Consider the following 19,958-nt stretch of genomic DNA (forward strand, 5'->3'; position numbering starts at 1 on the left):
CAAGCGCACAGGAATGCGTGGCGCGTAGCCGGCGCATAAGTCGCATCCTCGCAGGTTCACATCTTTCCAAGTGCCGCTGGCGCGGCGTATCATCGCAACACACATGATCAGTTACCCGCGTGGGAAACGGCATCAAACTGGTGTTGGTATTGCCCGGCGCTTGGCTGTTAGTTGGGGAAAATTGCAGAAACCTGGCTACCCTCGCCTCTGACGTATGTATATGTTGAGATGATTGCCAATATTGAACCAGTCCTAGGATCAGACCGATATCGCTTTCTACACTCTGTGCGGAAGAGTCAACGTTTTGAAATATGCGGAAGTATGCGACAGGCCGTTACATGAGTAAGTTACTAAGGCGTCAGGTCAATTTCCTGATAAGTCCAGTGTCCTCGGGTTTACCACTTGGTTCTACTCCACAACCCTAGCACATTGGTTTTAGTCCGTATCACAGGCTATGGGATTTATAGCCGAGTATATACGCATATCATTCGTGGTTCCTTGGTCCAACTAAGTCTCCGTAAAACATGACCCTGAGTAAAAGTACAAGAGTCTCTTATCTTCCGAATAGAAAATGAAATTCATAAGAAATAGTCTCTGTTGTTTACATCTTCTTCCTTTGCGCTGTGACAATCAAGAAGCAAGACATTGAGTGGATGATGCCTCAAAATGGTGACGCGGGTCTGGGTCCATTGTCACCCAGAATGATGTTCTTGCTGACATCGTTGAATCCATAGAATGCTCTCCTGTCATGGTGTACACTGCAATCAATGTCAGCTTCATTGAGGTCAGAGAAGGAGAGCTCAAATCTTACTTCATCAAGGTCATGACAGCCTCGTCTGTGGTCTCGTTGTGACCCCAAGAAACCGTCCATCCACCGTAGCCACAGGCTGCGTCGGCGAAGCTCTTACCCAGGGGTACAGTTCCCTCAAAAAGGGCAATGATCAGGAGGCACTGTTCGGTCAAAGGACCGCTCTGAATGCCGAATCTCATAATAAGTGCATCGCTGTAAGGGATTCCTCGGTTGAATTCATCTTCGCAATATTGTTAATAAGATAAAAATCGGCCTGAGGCCAGCACAAACTCACATCTGATGAAATCCTTAATCTTCCAGCTGGGAGCGTATGCCATCTCACTCTCTTCCTGGCTGGCCACGACCTCTCGCTTGGCGGAGAACGGGTAATCAAAGACTTTAGACTGCTGCGGCGTCGCCGCCTCACCAGCCCACAGCTCGTCATCTCTGAAAGCGAAGAAAGATAGGAGCTTCCTCGGATCGTTGATGACCGTCAGCGTGATGAAGCCTTGCTCGTCCCAGCCGCCGTTGATAGTATACTCGGGTGCGCTCGGGCACTTGAGGGACGAGAAGTCGGTCTGGTACGCGGGGAGCCCCCCGGCGGCGTCAATGTCAAAGTTGCAGTACCTGGGCACCTTGGCCGCGTCTTCGGAGACGAGGAAAGTGTAGCTGCACCGGCTCTGGTCCGCTTCGCAAGTGCGTCGGAAGTTCAGGAGGGTCCAGTCTTCCGGGTTTGGGGGCTGGGCGGGCTCGACCGGGACCGCAATGGCCCGGAAGGCGAGGGTAGCGAGGACGACGATGGCTGACTTGATGCTCATTTTTATTTCTTCAACCTTTTGGACTGGATGCTATTTTGTAGGTATGCCGTGTGGTAAAAGATCTCTGGATCAAAGTGAAGAGATGCCTTCCTCTTTTATAGCTTCGATATTGAGGGAGTTTGGACTACCGTAAGCCAGAGTCACCTCATACCCATCAACGGCCATGAGGTCAAAGTGTCTGACGGGAGAATCCCAACTTGTTTCCCACCAGAAAAAGTTCTGACTGTGAAGCTTGACACTTTCCAATGTACGACACAAACGGTCGCTATCTGATAGTCTATACGATCCCGAAGCGGACAGAGGCACAAACATATCAAACTGGCCGAAGCAGCTCCGTCTTCCGAGCCTTAACGAGCCAGTCAGAGCAAACTCTATATAGCATCAAGCTGCCAAACATGGATCTCTCACCCTGACGGAAAGGGAGTCAATATGAAAATTGGGGTCTCGTGTCCCGGAAGAGCTTGAGATAAATTCCGTGCCATGGTCCCTTGGGCCCAGAACGGGTATTTGCTACGTGGAGATGTAATTTGAATCTACCAGAAGCAGTCTTGGCTCTCTGGCATCAGAAGAATCGTGTCGACTGTTTGGGATCTAGTGCAACACTCGATGATGCGCGTTGATGAAAGCCGATTTCATACACTCCATGAGTACAAAGGGGCGTTGGGTGATGCCCAAGAAACATGGCGACAGAAGCACAGGAATATCATGCCAAATTGTACCTTTTGTGTGAAGCAAATTTGTGAGAGCCAGACAAGTCGGGCGGCTGTGAACCAGGTTTGTGGTCGCACTGATTTGGCGACAAGGTTGTGTCTTGGGACCAAAGCTGACCCTAAACAATCATGCAAGGACCCGATGAGAGTAACACCGCACCCAGTCACGCGAAGCTGAAGCTTTTCCTGAAATCGTATTCAGAATTAAGCCCGGCTCCCCCTTCAGAGGAGAGTATCTGTTATGACTTTCCATTTGTTGCTAGGAGGAGGGAATTCACACTTGGGTCGATAGACGCGACTCCAGGAGGTCTTTGATGAGTGAGAAGCGATAATCAGTGAGGATTCTCACTGTGTGTCAAGAGGGTGGAAGAAGGTAGAAGCTGTACCCTATCTGGGACCTCATTCTTTTCTCCATCATGAGCATTGTGGACGACGGTCAATGAAGAGACATAAGATATGTCGACATGGATGTAGAAAGTTGGTTGCATCTGTAAGTGAGTTCGTCATGAGACAAATGAAAACGAGCAGGGAGTCGGCGTCTCTTATATAGTTAGCGTCTTGCCTGATAATACCAGCACTAGTGACTACCATGCATAGCGATTTCGACGTCCGACGAAAGAATGAACGCAATATCAGAATAGAGCGAGCTATCGGCAATACTGCTCTGAGGGCCCTCATAAAACTCATCAACTTCAGTCGTTGTCAAAATGGAGGTGTTCGCGCACACCAGGCGGGAAGTTACCCCTCTCAACCATGGAAAGTGGACAGTGGTTGGCGCATGCAGCCACCATCACACTCGCTTCTATTCATGGAAATCCGCCTGCAGGTGACAGCCATACAGAACGGTCCCAGGGCGGCCCCCAAGCAAATGAGGGAAATCCGGGTGTAGTGGTTGCCACGATCCGCCGTCTTAATCAGCACGCCAGCCGGCAGAGGTCGGTCGCATCGACTTTGTTCTCGCGGCAGCGGCACCAGGCCCGGGCGGGATGTTTTGCTGTCGTTGGCCGATAGACGCGTTGTTAATACATCGTGGGTTATAATGTGTGTTGGTTTGAGGGAAGCTTACTTACATACTCACTTACTCATGTGTATGAATCCTCCAAGCCATCGCAATCCTTTTGTGAAAAAATAAATAAGGGAAAGTAATCTGCGGGGAGTCGATCCTTCGCCGAAACCCCATCATCCCGAACTTGCTGGATACCGAAGTTCTCTTTTGCCCAGGCTCGAAGGAGGAGTAGCCGAGTAGGTAGACGGAAGACATCCGAGCTGGCCCCCGTCGTCCGTTCAAGATCTCTAGTCGCGTGGCAATTTCGGCCGTGGTCAGAAGTGGTCTGATTTCCCCGCCGCCGGGCGTCTTTTAAACTCAGTCAAGCTGCCAGAATGCGGGCCTTCTTGGACGGGAAGACGGCCGCTAAATGGCTGGTCAAGGTTCTTCTCGAGATACCTTGTTCAGTCGTTGACAAGGGTTGTCTTAGAGACTAAGACTAGGAAAGCAGGCCGCATGCCCGGCCGGCGCCTGCAAAACCACTCAATCCTGTTCACGAATCAGCAGCTGCCTTCTCCCCGTTTCAACCTTTCCCGTGTGCCGCGTGCGCGTGTCTCTCAAGTCACTCGACCATTCAGCATCTCTCGTTTCTTCCCCCCCGACCTACATTTCGTTTGGCGCTGTGGGCTTCTCTTGTTTCCTTCTCTGTGATTCGTCGTGCTCGTAGCCTGGGCGCGATTACAGCCGTCAAGGGCTCACAACTACGCGCCGTCTCATTGGACTCACGTTTCTACCCGCTCCCCCATCTTGGCTCTTCTCATTGCTATTCTCAGCTCTCTGGCGAAAATCCTTCCTCACCACCCCCGGGCTGGCCTGGACGATCTGGAGAAACGAAAATTGACGTGCGCCAGTGGATAGAGCCTTACCGTACCTGGACACCAACAGCTGCCCTCTTTGTGCTGTCTGCTGTCTCTCACCGGCTGGAGCCAACGCAACACTACCTTCCACTACCACACACCCTCAAAATAGACCAACCTCCATCTAACTACGTTCGCAATGCTTGCAAGTGCAGAGCCGCCTGCCTGTCTTGCATGGGGATCAGCCGTGCCGTAATACTACCTCTTCAAGACCCGGCATTATATCTGCAATGTGTTCCCGCAAAAGTGAAAGGCGATGGGGTCTCCTCAGAGATGATGAACTTTTGACTGTCTCTTTGATGGTCATCATTCTGTCCGGTCTCACTCACGGGATAGAGTCTGTCGTCTTTACTCGCCCATCGAGTTTCTCTCCTCATCAAGGGTGATATGCCATGCTGTTCAGATAATACCCCAGGCTTCACTTAATCCTACTATCCTCTCTCCCCTCCTCCCCTTCCGGCCCTCTTCCCATCTCAAGTCCAGGCCAGCCGGACGTGGAAAGGGCAAAATCATCATGGCCGTACCGTCTTTGTGGCATCTCCTGTTCGTATTCTCGCTTGTCACGGTCGTCCTCTCCCTCGAGGTTACACCCGACTCAGACTGTGCGGCGTTGTGCTTGGGTGGGCCAAACGGAACAGCAATCGACACAACGACATCAGGGACCAACTCGTCCGACATAGTCTGCGAAGACGACCAATATCACTCGACGGGCAAGGGAATCAAGTTTAGGAACTGCGTCTCGTGCCTACAGAAAAGCCAGGCGTCCAAGGGGGTGGAGAGTGACGCCTCTTGGTTTCTGTGTAAGACCTTCTCTCTCCTCCGTCCATGGGACTATCAGTGTGACTTTGGAGAACTCTTGGCTTATTTGAGATTTTTTAGACAATATCCGTTACGCGGTAGATGTCTGCCTCTTTGATTTCCCAGACACAATATCCCACATCAACTCCCCGTGTATCATCAACAGCGCCTGTCGACCTCTCAAGAACGCTCTCGCAACCGCCCTCACCACACCAGACGCCAACACCGCGTACGACTACTGCACAGCCGATGGGGACAAGTTCTCAAGCTCAAACTGGTGGTCCTGTGTCAGGTGTCTGCAATCAAGCGACAGCCAAAGCTATCTCTCAAACTGTAAGCAGTTACACTAAATCCGGCGCCCCCTTTTCACAAACGAAAGACAACATATACTGATGCCCACTTGAAGTCTTGATTGCCCTCAAAGCCGGCTGCCAGCAACAACCAGGCAACGGAACACTCCTCGGCCTAACCGGTCAGCTCTTCTCCACCGAGCCCGTCAACATCACAGACTCGAACACGAACACGACTCTACCAGGCGACGGCGGCGCCTCCTCAACAACCATGACCCTCGGCACCATCGTGGGCATCGCCGTCGGCGGTGGCCTGGTCTTTGTCGGTGCCATCTGCCTCTTCGTCATCTACTGCCGCAAGCAGCGCAAGCAGAGAATGCAAGACGAAGCAGACTACCTGCCCCCTCACCACCAACACCACCCGCCCCGGAGCCACGCAAGCTCCTTCACAGCCATCAGCAACGGCCCTTACCTCCCCATCGGCGGCGGCGTGGGAGACCATAAGAAATCCTCCTCCATCAACTCGTACAACTACGAGCTCCAGGAAAAGAACATCATCGCGAGCAGCAACAACAGCAGCTTCAACAACAACGCAGAGTACTACGACAAGCTGGAGCAGGAGGTCCAGGCCGGCCGCGACATGGCCCACTACAACTTTGACCCGCACTCGGGATTCCACGGCCCCGGCAGCGCCCTCCCGACGCACCCGGCGTACATCCCGCGGGCCATGAGCCGGCAGTCGGGCCGCACCAACACGCCCACGCCCACGCCACCGCCGGCGAACCTGAACTTGAACGTGAACGCCGCGATCCCGCGCAAGACCAACACGCCAGACTCGTACGCCCTGCAGACGTACCTGACAGCCACGGACGAGCCAGGCACGATGAGTGGCATCAGACCGCCGCCCCGCGCCGTCTCCCGGACGCCATCGCCCGCGAGGTCCCACGGCTCACATAGCGACAACACCAATAATACACCAAGGATGGTCAACATCCCGCCTCCGCCGCCGGGAAAACCGCCCGGACGGAAACAGTCCAGGAGGATCCCGTCCTTATCCCTCCCCTCGGTGCCGCGGATCCGCGTGCCGAAGCAGTACTCCCCGCCCTCCATCACAGTCCAAGGCGCCACGCCGATAGCGGACCGCGGCGAGAGGACAAACGAGATGCAAATCTCGGAACCCTTGACCTTCCACGAGGAGAGGTTCAGAGACGAGCCGCTCGCGGGCCGGTCGGCGATAATATCGCACCAGGTGCCGGTGCGGGTTGACCCTGAAGAGTACGAGGGTGATATGCCGATTCGGAGCGGCAAGAGTACTCTGTATGGATAGAAAGGACTTTGAGTTAGGTAGTGGGTAATGTGTCCTTACAATGGCGCAAAGGAACAATCGGTAGTATACCAAGGATTGTACGGAATGGAGGACGGTTCTCTCTTTTTGATATCATGGAGTTTTTTTGGAATGGGTCGGTAATTTGTATGTTTACAGCGTGCTAGCCTGCGACGTCAGGTAATCAAAGTGATCGAAAGGGTCATGGAACAAATACAATGTTCATCATTGAATAAGTCTATCGTACAACGACTATCGTAGCATTTGATTTAACCCAGACGTCTGCCAGGTCCTCTTGTCCTCCACGACTCGGGCAAAACACCGCCGCCCTGTGATACACCAGTGCTGCTACCCGAAGTTTGGGCGGAGCCACCACCGCCACCACCGCGAACGGCAGTTCCGTATCCACGCTGATTAAAGCGAGGCGTCTGCACAAGACGAGACAGAAAGCCGGGTGTAGGGATCAGGTTGCTGCCTCCGCTGAACTCAGGCCACACGCGGGACAGGAAATCGTAGAGGTGAGCGGCCAGGAAGCCCATAAGCTGGAGCATAGCGGTGTAGTATCCGCCAGGGAACAGCAACGACACGAGCATCATGCAGAACGGAGTGAGCTGAGCGGGGATGGTGACGAAGTAAAAGTTGGCCTTCATCCCACGTTGGTCTTGGGTGACGGTACGGCACATGGCGAGAATCAAAGCCGGCAGGAAGGCTCCTCCGCCCATGAGGTAGGTGCAGAGTGCCTGTGCGATATTAGCGCATGCTCCTTTGGGCCGAAGCTGGATGATGATAGTGATGGTCATGACAATGGTATAAACAGTGAACAAGAGAAACAAAAACCCAGAGTTCGGGTATTGATATGTAGGGCGCTAAGAAAACCACTCGAGCAACATTGTGAGGTTGCACGAGCCATCCATAAGACATCCCACCATGCCCACGCCACAAGCCACGTCCCTAAAGCGAAAGAGGACGGGTCGCGCCGTGAGGGTAATCTTCCTCATTTCCAGGAACCGCTGACAGCTGTGGGAATCCACTGTGCGGGCAGATAATATGAGGTGCGAGAGAGTTGTGTGTATAGCAAGAGAGGAAGATATTTCTTCTCTCGTGTGGGCATTGTGTATAATAGAGAAAGTTTCCCCAAGGGGAAATAGCGCATGGTTTTGGACGGACTGCCGGAGCAGCGACAATAACAACTTACCGTGATGACAGTGCAAACGAACATGAGATACCAGATGACATCCTCGCGCCTGGCGAACCTAGGGTTGCCGACCTCGAGCGCCGTCAGGTAGTGGTACAGGAAGTACGTGTCAAAGAGCAGGCCAAGTTGGGGGCCGGTGAGCAAGAAGTTGGTCCCGAGACGCCAAATCTGAGGCGGGATCTGGAAAAGAAACTGGGGCATGAAGATGAACCAGTATCCGTTTGCGACGCCCAGGAGAACAGAAAGAGAGGTGACGAACGCGGCTGTTGCAAATGTTCTGTTCAAGACGAGTCAGCAAGGCTGAGAAAGAGAAGTAAGGTGAGAGGGATGAGCTGTGCTTACCTTGCAACAGGCGGCGCCTGCCAGTAGGCATCGAGGAACTCGGACATATTTTCCAATGTCCAGCAAAGCTGTGTTCCAGTGCGTTGAAAAGGCAGGTAAGTAAGAAGTCGTTCAAGCAAACGAGAGAATGTGGTGATGTTGCAGATGGCAAGGCAGCTAGCAAATTGGCCAGGCTGCACTATTTATCGGCAGGGCGTTGCGGGAAAGGGAAGACGTGACCAATCAGACAGCAGGCTACAGCGCTGATGTGTTGGTGTTGGTCACCTAAGCTCTGTTCCTGACCCGTGTCCTCTCCTTTTGGGGGCGAGCTGGGGAAAGCTGGAAGGACAAAGAAGCGTGCCTACCTCTGCGCTTTTCAATTCTTTTTTTTCTGCCGCTGGAGCTCCATCTCTCTTGGGTGGGCCTGCCCCCCCAAGCGGTGAAAATTGGAGAATGCGGTCGGGTACGATTTACTTACCTTACCTTAGGTAATCGTGGTAATACCCTCCTGACCTTCTGTTTGATGGCAGCTGCAATCGCTGACAGTTGAGGGGTGATGATTGGGCAATGCCCCACCTCATCCCAAGTCTGCCCCTCCCCGCCACTGGCAGCTCCGACACACGGCGCCCACTGATAACGATTAGTGACTCCAAGAAAAAGTCCCAATTCAGCTTTGATGATACTCAATACACTTGCGATATTTCCTCAATCTTGAGACTAATTCCTCACACACCCCCCTGTTCTCGATCAAATTTGACCTATTCACACACCAGCCATGTCTGCAACATCTCACCCGCCCAGATGGGCCGCCCTCGCGCGCGACACCAACGAGACAAAGATCCAGATGGCACTCAACCTCGATGGCGGGGCATTCCCCCCCGACACGGACGAGAGGCTCACCGCGGCCGTCACCGAACACGCCTCCCAGGCAAGCAAGTCCCAGACCATCAGCGTGAACACGGGCATCGGCTTCCTCGACCACATGCTCCACGCCCTCTCCAAGCACGCCGGCTGGAGTCTGGCCATCGCTTGCAAGGGCGACCTTCACAGTTCGTCTCCCTCAGTAACAACCAGCCAGACATAGAGAGAACCATCCACCCACTTACACCTTGACCTACCCCTGCACAGTCGACGACCACCACACAGCAGAAGACGTCTGCATAGCCCTGGGCTACGCCTTCGCCGCCGCCCTCGGCAGCGCAACCGGCCTCGCCCGCTTCGGCTACGCCTACGCGCCCCTCGACGAGGCCCTCTCCCGCGCCGTCGTCGACCTCTCCAACCGGCCCTACAGCGTCGTCGAGCTTGGCCTTCGCCGCGAAAAGATTGGCGACCTGTCCTGCGAGATGATCCCCCATTGCCTCCAGAGCTTCGCCCAGGGCGCCAGAATCACCCTCCACGTCGACTGCCTCCGCGGCGAAAACGACCACCACCGCGCTGAGAGCGCCTTCAAGGCCCTCGCCGTCGCCGTTAAGATGGCCACCAGCCGCGTCGCTGGTAAGGAGGGCGAGGTGCCTAGCACCAAGGGAACCTTGAGCGCATAAGGAATGAAAAGGGAAAAATAAAAGACAGGAAAAAAAAAACACGGTAAAAACGTAAATCATGGGGAACACACAGCCTGCGGGAGAGAGGTTTCTTGGAATCATTTGAATAATCCGAGTTGATATGATACCCCCGCCAAACTCCATGCTATCATCTTTGATGGTCAAAAAAGACTACTCGTACAACAATGCCTGAATCATATCCCTCCAACCCAAACGCCATACACACTAAAGAGCAGAAGAACGTGAATCGCCCCAAAATGCAAATTAACATTATGAGCGCTGTGGTCGCATGTTCTCCTTGTTATTGCTCTGGCCCGACGCTGCGCGCCTCTTGTCGGCCTTTCTCTGTTCTATTCGCGCGATGGCCGCTGCTCGTCTCTGCGGAGGTAATGTGCTCTTGGACATGTTTGCCGCCAGCATGGTGCTGGCCTCGACATCGGGCTCTCCCGGCCCCCCTAGCCGAGCAAAACGATCCTGTAGCAAATCGATTGGTGCGTCCTTGTCCTTGCTGGAGAACCTGTGTCGAGGTGCCGGCGTGTTGCCTGTCGGAACCTCGCTCGAGGTGGCAATCCGGTCGTTCAGATCAGGACCTAGGTATTCTCTGTTGCGGGGTGACCTTGGGATAAAAGGTCGCCACTTAGGCTTGTCAAGACTGACACGGTTCGAAAAGATTTCGGACTGGGGGCGCCTTGGTGGTTCTCTCGCTGGCGGCTCGTCGTCTGAACTGGGGGAGTCGGCATCTCGCTGATATTTGTCCCGAAGATTTTGAGACTTTGGCTCGTTGAGCTTCTTCCCTAGTGATTCTACCAGGTCGAAGCTCCGGCGGCCTATTTCGGTCGATGTTTTACGGCCTTTGTGATCCGCAGTGAAGCGGTCAGTCTCTTGAGCGCGTTGTTCTCTGACGGCAGGCTCTCGTTCATGGGGAACAGCAGTGTTCTTCGTCTTCGGTACATCAGCTGTTCCTGCTTTGAGAGTCTTGTTTTCTCTCTTGAGCTCGTTGATCTTCTCCGTCGCCTTCTCTAAGATGCGCCGCGTATCTTCTTGCGTAGCTTCGGCATCCATTCTGTAATTCTCAAACTCCGACTTTAACTTGCGTAACTCATCGTCTCTCTTGCGAATCGCATCCTCTAGCTCGTCCACGCGCTTCCCCGTTGTCGTGGCGTCTTTGCCTTGTTCCTTGTTCTGTGATGGTTGTTGCTCGGCAAGCCGTTTGTTTTCTTCGGCGAGCTTGTTTGCTCGTTGCTCTGCAAACAGGAGATCAGACTTCAGCCGCTCTACTTCCTCTCGTAGCTGCCCATTCTCCTTGACTTGTGTTCTAGCCTTCCTCAATTCTCGCTGGGCCTCGAGCAAGGTCTTGTGTGTTCGTGGTGAGGCAGCCTGCCGCCGGCGCCTGCTTCGTGCATCCCCCTCGTCGTCTTCGCCATTTTCGCGGTTCTCTAAAAGGGCCGCCAATTCTTGCACCTGGGTCCGGTACTCAACAGCTACGGCAGTCTGTTTTGCCAAGTCTTTGATGAGCTGAGGGTTGTCTCTCTCTTCGCCGCTGGCTCGCTGCTTCGCAGCAATCTGCGCCGCCATCTCAGAGATCTTCTTCTCCATTTTGGCGGCCTTCTCTTGCTCCTCCCTGAGTTTGGCGTTGAGGTCGATAGCCTCGGCGTCCTTCATCTTGGCGTATGACTTGGCAAGCTGTTTGTACTTGAGCAATTTCTCCATCTCGACTTTAGCGTCCTGGTGATATTGTTCGAATTCCGATTTCCAGTACTTGCCCGACCGCGAATGGGGCTCGTTAAGGTCCATTGTGATATCGTGCATGCATTGGTCGTCGTCGGCCTCCTCCCATTCGTCCTCAGCATCGTCACTCCTGGCTGCAGTGGTCCGCGTCTGGCTCCTCTCCCGCGAGCTTGAAGTTCCTTTGTTGCGTCGTGAGTTCTCCATCGTTTCGGTCAATCTGGTGCGCTTGCTTGCGGAGTCGCTGGTCGTGTCGGCAAAACTGTCTGGGAATCTCCCCGGTCGTTCCTCGGTGTCTACTTCTTTGCCCTTTCTGTTGTCGACCTTCTTGTTATCCAGCACATCGTGCCCGAACGACACACGCTTCCGTCGAGAGGTTCCGGTTCCAGGAGTGAGAAGAATTCCTTGAGGTTGTTTCATCGGGGTTCGGGATTCAGCATCAGAGTCGTCTTCGTCCTTGCGACGCGCCATGGTGGCAGTATTATCGTCGTCAGGTCGCGCGGGTGTTCCAAAGATGGCGCTTTTGAGTGCGCGGGCGGCAAAGACGGGCGCGGGCGTATCTGGTTGCTCAATCTGTGTTGTGTCGTCTGCTGTGGATTAGAAGTCAGAAAAGCCGTGCGATGCGGCGAGAAAGAAGGGTCGGTCTGGCTGGGTCTTCTCACCTGCGCCTGCGTTTGCTCTGTTTCCCCCCGACGCGCCCTCCAACCCTCGTCTAAGAACCCAGCCCAACATCCTAGGTTGCTTGTGGGCTTCTTATCGGTGGAGGAAGTTGGTTGTGCCAGTAGATGTATGCACGCGGATCAATGGTGTTTGAGGTTGAGCGGAGTCCGACAGACGAGATCACATCACATGCGCTCGTGTCCCGGCGGGTCAGGTATCAATTATTTGCGCAGTCTTTGGTGATCTGACCGCGGCGAACAGATGTGGTTTCTCAGTTGTTTACTTTGTTACCGCATACGGACGGCGCGTCCGTGGTTCGGCCCCTGGCCCCACACAGTGCTGAGTCATCCCGTGTGCACACTGCCTCCAATGTCTGTCACTTCCATTGCCCCTCGTCTCAGGGTTCTTCAGAGCTTCAGGCGCCTTGGCCCACTGAAAAGAGCAACTAAGACGGTCAGCGTCATCATTGAGGGGCACTTGTTCGCCCCAAAACGACCCCCCACTTTCAGTTTGGCAGTGGTAAGGCACCCAGCTGAAGGCGAATGCGCCGTACTGTGACAGCGCACCAGGCCGCCAGCCGTCGATGGTCGCGGTGTGGCGCTTTCATCGGCTAGACCTGCGCTTGTGACTTCTTCCTCTTTTCTTCTTAGCTCTTCTTCACCCATATCACTATATCTGAATAACTAACTTTGCTCAACGTACCAATTATGGCTTTCCCGTAACGGACTGTCACGGCTCGCGCTGTGGTGATTCGTCAAGCCTTTTCTCGTCGTCCTCGATATGGCGTGGAAATCATCCGGGGTGTGGAACAAGCCCATCGACAAACCGCAGAAAAATGAAGATGACTCAAGCTTTCCGGGACTCAAACCAAAGGGTCCCGAGGCCGCCCCCAAGTTGGAGTATGAAGAGCTCCAGCAGAACGAGCTCATCGCCCTTGAAGCCATTTATGGAGAGGATTTCATGAGGCATGCAGAGACGCCGGGTGCCTGGAAGGTAATGAATACAACTATATCGTCCTGTCCTCTGTATAACAAGGTTTTACTGAATAGAGCGTGATGCTGACGCTCCAAACAGAAATCTGACCCCTCGTTCGATGTTCGCATCAGAGCTTCATCAGATGAAGACTTTGCAGTTACGCTGGGCGTGGTGATGACTGCTACGTACCCTAGAAGCCCGCCGCTGCTAACACTGAAGAACACTGGCGACCTTCGCGAGGTCACTCTGTTCAAACTTCAAAAGTATCTCGAAACAGAGCCCAAGATCTTTGCTACCGAGGAGCAAGAGATGGTGGACCGTATCGTAGAGGGACTCAGAGACGTTCTCGAAGACGCGGCCCAGGCAAAGGCGAAGGGACTCGAGCTGCCTTCGTTGGAAGAGGAGAGAGCGGCTCACGAGGCCTCGTTGGCCAAGTTGGCCGAAGAACAGAAACAGGCCGAGGAGCGCAAGAAGGAAGAGGAAAGCAAGGAGGAGGAGAGGGTTCTCGGTGGCTTGTTGCAGGTTGAATTAAAGCGTCAGAAAGAGAAAGCCAAGGAGACACGAAAAAAGAACCGCCCCAACGGAGGATTACCATCTCTCGACACAATGGACGGCCCCAACTGGCCCGAAAGTGGCCGCATTATCTTTGACAGACCTTGCCAGACCACCGACAAGACTGGAAATGCCATTTCCTTCCAGGCTGTCTTTGGAAAGTCTGAGATTGCCAAAGGTCCCGTCTCAACCGTCTTCTCCGTCTGGCCTCTCGTTGGCAGCGGACAGGAGTGCCCCAACTTGGCGCTCAAGGAGACCGTTCTTCGCCCGGCTTCAAAAGACACTGCGGTGTTCAAGAAGCAGATCCAGTCACTCGAGGGTCAGCTGGAAGCGCTCAAACAGGTGCGTCATCGCAACTTGCTCGAGGTCTTGGATTTCAAGGTAGAGCGCGAGAAAAACAATGTCGAGAAAGCGTCAGCAAGCCTCTGGACCGTCAATGTCCTCACGCCTAGTGCTGAGAAGGGATCATTAGCCGAGCTGCTCGATCTGGCTGGCCAATTGGACACCAGCAAAGTGCGTGCCTGGACACGGGATCTCTTGGATGCCCTGAACTTCCTGCACAACAAGTCTCTGGTGCATCAGGATATCCATGCCGGAAATGTTCTGCTCTTCCGGGAACAGACAGGAGAAGTCGTGCCGAAGTTGTCAGACGCAGGCTACCAAAGGGAGTTACATAACATCTCCTCCAAGGGACAGGCGCCACTTGGGTTGAGCTCTGCAAAGTCTGCATATTGGCTGCCGCCAGAGACTGCAGCTTTATCGAAGCAGCATTATACACAAAAGACGGATATGTGGGAGTTTGGCATCGTTTTTCTTCAAATGATATTTGGACTTGACGTGCCTCAAAAATACCACTCACCCTCTGCTGTCTCCGACTCCATGTCTCTATCGCGGCCTCTACAGGAGTTGGTGACTAGGTTCTTCAAACCGGACCCCAAGAAACGACCACGTGCTTTCGAACTCGGCTCCAGCGAGTTCCTCGCCACCGACGCCCCTGTGATCGTCGAGGATACCGCTTCAATTGCGTCCAATTACCACTCCGTAAACGCATTATCGCCAATACCTCCGAGATTGAGACGCGAGTCAACGAATAGAACTCTCACTTCGTCGAGATACCGGGAAGACTTCGACGAGGAAGGTCGACTCGGCAAAGGAGGATTCGGCGAGGTTGTCAAAGCTCGGAAGAAGCTGGATGGGCAGATCTATGCCATCAAGAAGATTAGCCAAAGGTCACAAGCAAGCTTGACAGAAATTCTGAAAGAAGTTCGTCTACTATCGCAGCTCAGTCACCCGGCTGTGGTGCGCTATTACAACACTTGGGTTGAGGAGATACCGGATCAGTCTGATACGGAGGGAGACACGTCCACGGAAGATCTGAACACGGAAGACTCTCGCGATACCATTTCACAGGACCCGGCGATTCACTTTGCAACCAGCACCGGCGGCCTGGATTTTATGTCTTCGAGTGGCTATCCCCAGGTGGAATTCGGCTACGATGATTCGGACGCCGAGGAAGAATCTGAAGAAGATGAGGAAGACGATGAAGAAGGCTCTGAGGAAGAAACTGATTCAGATGACGACGATAGCAGCCAGGCTGTCGGGAACGGCCCCAGGAGCAGGGAAATTCAGAGAAGAATCAAGCCCCAGCGATCTTTCCGAACCGTGTTGTACATTTCCATGGAGTACTGCGAAAAGAGGGTGAGTGTTCATACCACACAGAATACACTCCCTACGAAACCATCGGCGAGACTGACAGCAATAGACGTTACGTGATCTGATCACTCGAAAGCTGTACCAAAACACGCCGGAAATATGGCGTCTTTTCCGTCAGGTTCTCGAAGGTCTGGCACATATCCACGGTCTAAGTATCGTCCATCGAGATCTCAAACCTGAAAATATCTTCATTGCTCACAGCAGTGATGGGACGGATAATGTCAAGATCGGAGACTTTGGATTGGCCACTAGCGGTCAGTTTGCTGTCGATAGGGCTCTTCCTAACGCCATGGAGTCGGACGATATTACCAGGAGTATCGGGACTACGTCGTATGCTGCGCCGGAAGTGCGCTCCGGGTCTAGCGGGATGTACAGCTCGAAAGTGGATGTAAGTCTCTAGCGCAAACTATGTTGTTTTGATTTGGTTATCGTGTCGCTGACACTGCTTAGATGTACTCTCTGGGCATCATTTTCTTCGAGATGTGTTATCCCCCGATGTTGGGCATGCAAAGAGCAGAAGTTCTCGAGAAGCTCCGGCGACCAAGTCCCGAGCTCCCTGTGGATTTCAAGCCTGCCGAAAAGATACAGACGGATATTGTCCTGTCTCTCATCACCCACAATCCCAAAGAAAGGCCATCGAGCGCAGAATTGCTGCAAAGCGGTAAGCTTCCGGTGCAAATGGAAAGCGAGACCATCAGACGAACGTTGGCTGGTCTAGCCGACCCCAGCTCGCCTTACTACAAGAAGATGCTTTCGACGCTTTTCTCACGGCCCCTGGAGCAAGCTAAAGATTACGCTTGGGACATGCATGAGGCGAGTCCCAGCCAGGCAGACCTGCTCAACCAGAGCATCGTCAAGGAAACGCTGATTTCCATATTTCGCCGACACGGAGCTCTGGAATGTCAGCGCACTTGCCTCTACCCGCGGTCATCCCACTATGCAGAGAACGTCATGAGACTCCTGGACTCGAATGGTACCGTTTTGCAGCTGCCGTTTGATCTCACAATGGGCCACGCAAGAATGCTTGCCAAAGCCAGCGGGACTCCGGGCGTCCAGCGCACTTTCACTTTTGGCAATATTTTTCGTGATAAGGGTGATACCGGGCAACCCTATATGCTGGGCGAAGTTGACTTTGACATTGTCACGACCACCACCCTTGACATGGCACTGAAGGAGGCCGAGGTTCTCAAAGTGCTCGACGAAATCATTGTCACGTTTCCATCACTGTCTACGAGCCAGATGTGTTTTCATCTAGGACATTCTGACTTGCTGCAACTAATCTTTGACTATTGTCGCGTCGAGCATGGCTCCCGAAGGGCTGTGGCAGATGTTCTCAGCAAGCTCAATATTCATCACTGGTCCTGGCAGAAGATCAGAGCCCAGCTGCGTTCTCCCCTCGTAGGCCTTTCGGCAACCAGTGTCGATGAGTTGCAACGATTTGACTTTCGAGGTTTGCCGGTTTCCATTTCTATTACTTTGAGGCACATACTAACAGGATTCAGATACGCCGTCCAAGGCCTTCTCCAAGCTCAAGACACTATTTGAAGGCACTGACATGTATCAGCGAGCCTCGTCGACTTTGGCCCACCTAAGAGAGGTCTCGGAGTATGCCAAGCGACTTGGAGTCACAAGCAAGATCTATGTCACGCCATTGAACAGTCTGAAAGAAAGCTTCTATACCGGCGGCACTCTATTCTCCTGCCTCTACGACAAGAAGATGAAGGATGTGTTTGCCGCGGGTGGCAGATACGACAGCCTCATCAGGGAGAATCGTCCTAGGATTGGCAGCCATTACGAAGAGCGCCACGCGGTGGGATTCAACCTGTCGTGGGAGAAGCTTTCGAGGGCCCCAAAAACGAGCGGAAAAGCATTCCTCAAAAAGTCGGAAGAAGAGGGTCACAACATGTTTAGCAGCACGAAGAGAGTAAGTCATCGTTTTCCCTCCTGGCAGGTCTGGCTGCTCACAACAAGTCACAGTGCGATGCCCTCGTGGCCAGCTTCGACGCTGCCGTCCTGCGGTCTACGGGCATAGAGATCCTGCAGACTCTGTGGTCGCACAACATCAGCGCCGAGCTCGCGAGAGATGCGCGGTCCCCAGAAGACTTGCTCTCTCGCAACCGCGACGAGGGCTACTCCTGGGTCATCATCATCAAGCAAGACGCCATCCTCAAGGTCAAGACCATGGACAAGAAGGACACGCCGGACGTCGACATACCCATGGCGCAGCTTCTCTCATGGCTGCGCGCCGAGATCCGGGATCGGGACTCCAAGGAGTCCAAGTCGGCGGCGATGGTCAAGTCGCGGGCCGGTGGCGGCGGGCAGCAGGCCGAGACCAACGCGACGATGGAGACGTACCACCACCAGGAGCAGGACGTGCGGGTGCTGGTGGCGGGGACGCGGAGCAAAAAGTTCAATCGCAGGACGGTCGTGGAGCAGGCGCAGGTGAGCGCGGCGAGCCTGGTGCGGTCGTTCCTCGACGGGCCGATCCTGGCCATCGAGACGACGGATCAGGTGATGGACCTCATCCGGGACACGTGCCTTTCGGACGGGGAGAGCTGGCGGCGGGTGGAGCACAGCGTCACGACGGCGGAGAAGAAGTACGTGAGGGAGATTCACGACATGTTGCTGAATTGGAAGTGGGCGTGGGAGAAGAAGAGCGGCAGCGGCGGCAGCCGGCACGCGTTTCTATACAACTTCCGGACAGGGAATTGCATCTACTATGATTTGGGAGCATAGTCAGATGGGTAAGGTAGATGGGGTGAGCTTGTAACTTGCTGCCGCAAGACACAGAGAAATAAAGAAATGAAGAATCCCTGGAAGCTCAATTATTTTGTACCTGATTCCTTTCCAAGGTCTTGTATCGGTTTTCTCCACCATTTCTACCGAGAGTTCGTACCCGAAGCACCAATTTCGTTCGAGTCTGCAAGAACAATCCCTTGGTGTAGGTCGTGGCGGTTCGTGGCGGTTGGCAGCGGTGGTGCCAAAACCAGCACAATGAACGGGAAAGCAGGGGTCCGATGCCGGGGCGGTAACTTGTGACGTGGGTTTCTGCGACTTTGCATGGCTGGGTCGGGACGATCGGACCAAGGAGCATTGAGTTTATCTGGGGTTCGACTTGGTTTACCTACACTACTGTGACGCCTTTCTTGCGACATACCATGTATGTAAAGTAGGTAATAAGGATTTACGTGCCGGGTCGTTATGCGAGGACAGAGGCTCCCGGTCAGGTACCGAAACGGAAGTATTTTGGAGCGTTTGATCAGTTGATTTCCAACTTGTACAGATACCTTGATGGCATATTATAGAGGATGGATACTATGATGGACCTCGTATTATTTGCAACTTTTATCCGTATGAGTGTCCTTAGTCATCTTGGGTAGTATTTGGAAACAGTAGCTAAGGTAGATGGGATACTCGAGGGAATCATGCGGTGTAAGTGCTGTGCTGGTACCTGATGTGGTGACAGGCTGAAATGCACAGACAACAAAGAGAAACCTGGCAGTGCCTGTGAGGTGCATGGCGAGTCCGGACCACCACCCCTTTGCAGTGTCAGAGTGTGTTGTTGGCTTGGAGTTGAAGACTGGAGGTGGCGGAGGCGAGGTCGAGTAAACATACACAAAGATGACACAGCAATACTGATGGCAGAGCAGACAAAAGATTTTCCATTGCGAAAGGTTTGTTGGTGGCGGTATATTTGGCTGGCTGACTGATGCTTGCACTGGTGAAGTGACCTTTACATTGTTGTGCGAATACTTCGCAAGGTCGTCGCATGTCCAAGGACAACAAGACAAGGGCCAGAAGCAGAGGCACCCGACAGCGTCAGACAAGGAGTACTTAGGTACTCCGCAAGGTAGGGTGCTGGTACTGCTAGGGCCAAGGACAGACGACGGCTCTGAAGCTGGCCACGGATCCGAGACACTGCGTGACCTCCTTGAGGAGTCTAGCCATCTCGGGTGGTCCCTGGTCCCATGGTATCCCAAATCGTCCAGGCAGGGCAGTTTCCGGTCTACTAACCTTGCGGAGTACCTCATGGCAGGGAACCTTGATAAATCGCAAAGGGACTACCTCAGACTCTGGCTGGAATTGCTGCTTTCTAAATTTGAGACTATTTCTTTGCATCGCGACTTCCCGTTGTTCAGCTTTGTCCCCGGATGCCCTCTTCTTTTTCTCTCACATCGCACACAGCATAAAATCTCTCTCCCTGGACCAGGCCTTTACCGCCGCTCCATTCCCCGTCTCATACTCTTACACACCCGAATCCCACCAAATAGCCCCAGGTCTTCATACGTACGGGTCGGTCCTCCCGTCTCCCTTTATCTTATCGCCTGCCTGCCGCCCACTCCGAGTCAGGTCGGTGGTTTATCGAGTCATCCCCTTTCGCCCCTCCATACCCTCCATCCCACCTCATCGTCGCTTCCTTTCTCTGGTCACACGCCTCTTGTGAGAACTTGCGGTGCGCCTTCTTCACTGTCTGCCCACACGAGTGCCCTCCTTTTTCTACTGCTGCTCGTGCACACAATTGCATACTTGCATCGTATCAAATTCCGACATCTTCTTCCCTGCGACAAATCGATTTCATCGCTCCAACTTCATCCCACTCCCTCACAACTAAGTGGTTCTTTCCCGCATACTAATCACCGCCAC

General features: G+C 53.7%; 6 protein-coding genes across 6 annotated transcripts; 3 read left to right on the forward strand and 3 right to left on the reverse strand.

Moving 5' to 3' along the window:
• Nucleotides 1-661: 661 nt before the first annotated feature.
• Nucleotides 662-1,608, reverse strand: CCOS01_00925 (uncharacterized protein; the record flags this gene model as incomplete). Its single annotated transcript, XM_060449121.1, has 3 exons — nucleotides 662-758; nucleotides 812-1,031; nucleotides 1,086-1,608. 3 exons carry the CDS (start codon nucleotides 1,606-1,608, stop codon nucleotides 662-664), a joined length of 840 nt encoding a protein of 279 aa, XP_060320559.1.
• A 3,126-nt stretch (nucleotides 1,609-4,734) lies between these two features.
• On the forward strand, nucleotides 4,735-6,635 carry CCOS01_00926 (uncharacterized protein; the record flags this gene model as incomplete). The annotated part of the gene is made up of 3 exons (XM_060449122.1): nucleotides 4,735-5,020; nucleotides 5,100-5,351; nucleotides 5,425-6,635. The coding sequence occupies 3 exons, from the start codon at nucleotides 4,735-4,737 to the stop codon at nucleotides 6,633-6,635; spliced, it is 1,749 nt and encodes a 582-aa protein (XP_060320560.1).
• Nucleotides 6,636-6,901: 266 nt separating this feature from the next.
• CCOS01_00927 (centromere/microtubule-binding protein cbf5) lies at nucleotides 6,902-8,216 on the reverse strand (the record flags this gene model as incomplete). The annotated part of the gene is made up of 3 exons (XM_060449123.1): nucleotides 6,902-7,372; nucleotides 7,828-8,104; nucleotides 8,170-8,216. The coding sequence occupies 3 exons, from the start codon at nucleotides 8,214-8,216 to the stop codon at nucleotides 6,902-6,904; spliced, it is 795 nt and encodes a 264-aa protein (XP_060320561.1).
• Nucleotides 8,217-8,923: 707 nt separating this feature from the next.
• Nucleotides 8,924-9,689, forward strand: CCOS01_00928 (imidazoleglycerol-phosphate dehydratase; the record flags this gene model as incomplete). The annotated part of the gene is made up of 2 exons (XM_060449124.1): nucleotides 8,924-9,197; nucleotides 9,277-9,689. 2 exons carry the CDS (start codon nucleotides 8,924-8,926, stop codon nucleotides 9,687-9,689), a joined length of 687 nt encoding a protein of 228 aa, XP_060320562.1.
• A 270-nt stretch (nucleotides 9,690-9,959) lies between these two features.
• On the reverse strand, nucleotides 9,960-12,146 carry CCOS01_00929 (uncharacterized protein; the record flags this gene model as incomplete). The annotated part of the gene is made up of 2 exons (XM_060449125.1): nucleotides 9,960-12,004; nucleotides 12,077-12,146. The coding sequence occupies 2 exons, from the start codon at nucleotides 12,144-12,146 to the stop codon at nucleotides 9,960-9,962; spliced, it is 2,115 nt and encodes a 704-aa protein (XP_060320563.1).
• A 708-nt stretch (nucleotides 12,147-12,854) lies between these two features.
• Nucleotides 12,855-18,050, forward strand: CCOS01_00930 (uncharacterized protein; the record flags this gene model as incomplete). The annotated part of the gene is made up of 6 exons (XM_060449126.1): nucleotides 12,855-13,067; nucleotides 13,149-15,299; nucleotides 15,364-15,702; nucleotides 15,765-16,764; nucleotides 16,817-17,238; nucleotides 17,292-18,050. The coding sequence occupies 6 exons, from the start codon at nucleotides 12,855-12,857 to the stop codon at nucleotides 18,048-18,050; spliced, it is 4,884 nt and encodes a 1,627-aa protein (XP_060320564.1).
• Between the last annotated feature and the right edge of the window lie 1,908 nt (nucleotides 18,051-19,958).

Source organism: Colletotrichum costaricense (assembly GCF_030867565.1).
Source record: "Colletotrichum costaricense strain IMI 309622 chromosome Unknown Scaffold_1.1, whole genome shotgun sequence".
In the NCBI taxonomy this organism is placed as follows: Eukaryota; Fungi; Ascomycota; class Sordariomycetes; order Glomerellales; family Glomerellaceae; genus Colletotrichum; species Colletotrichum costaricense.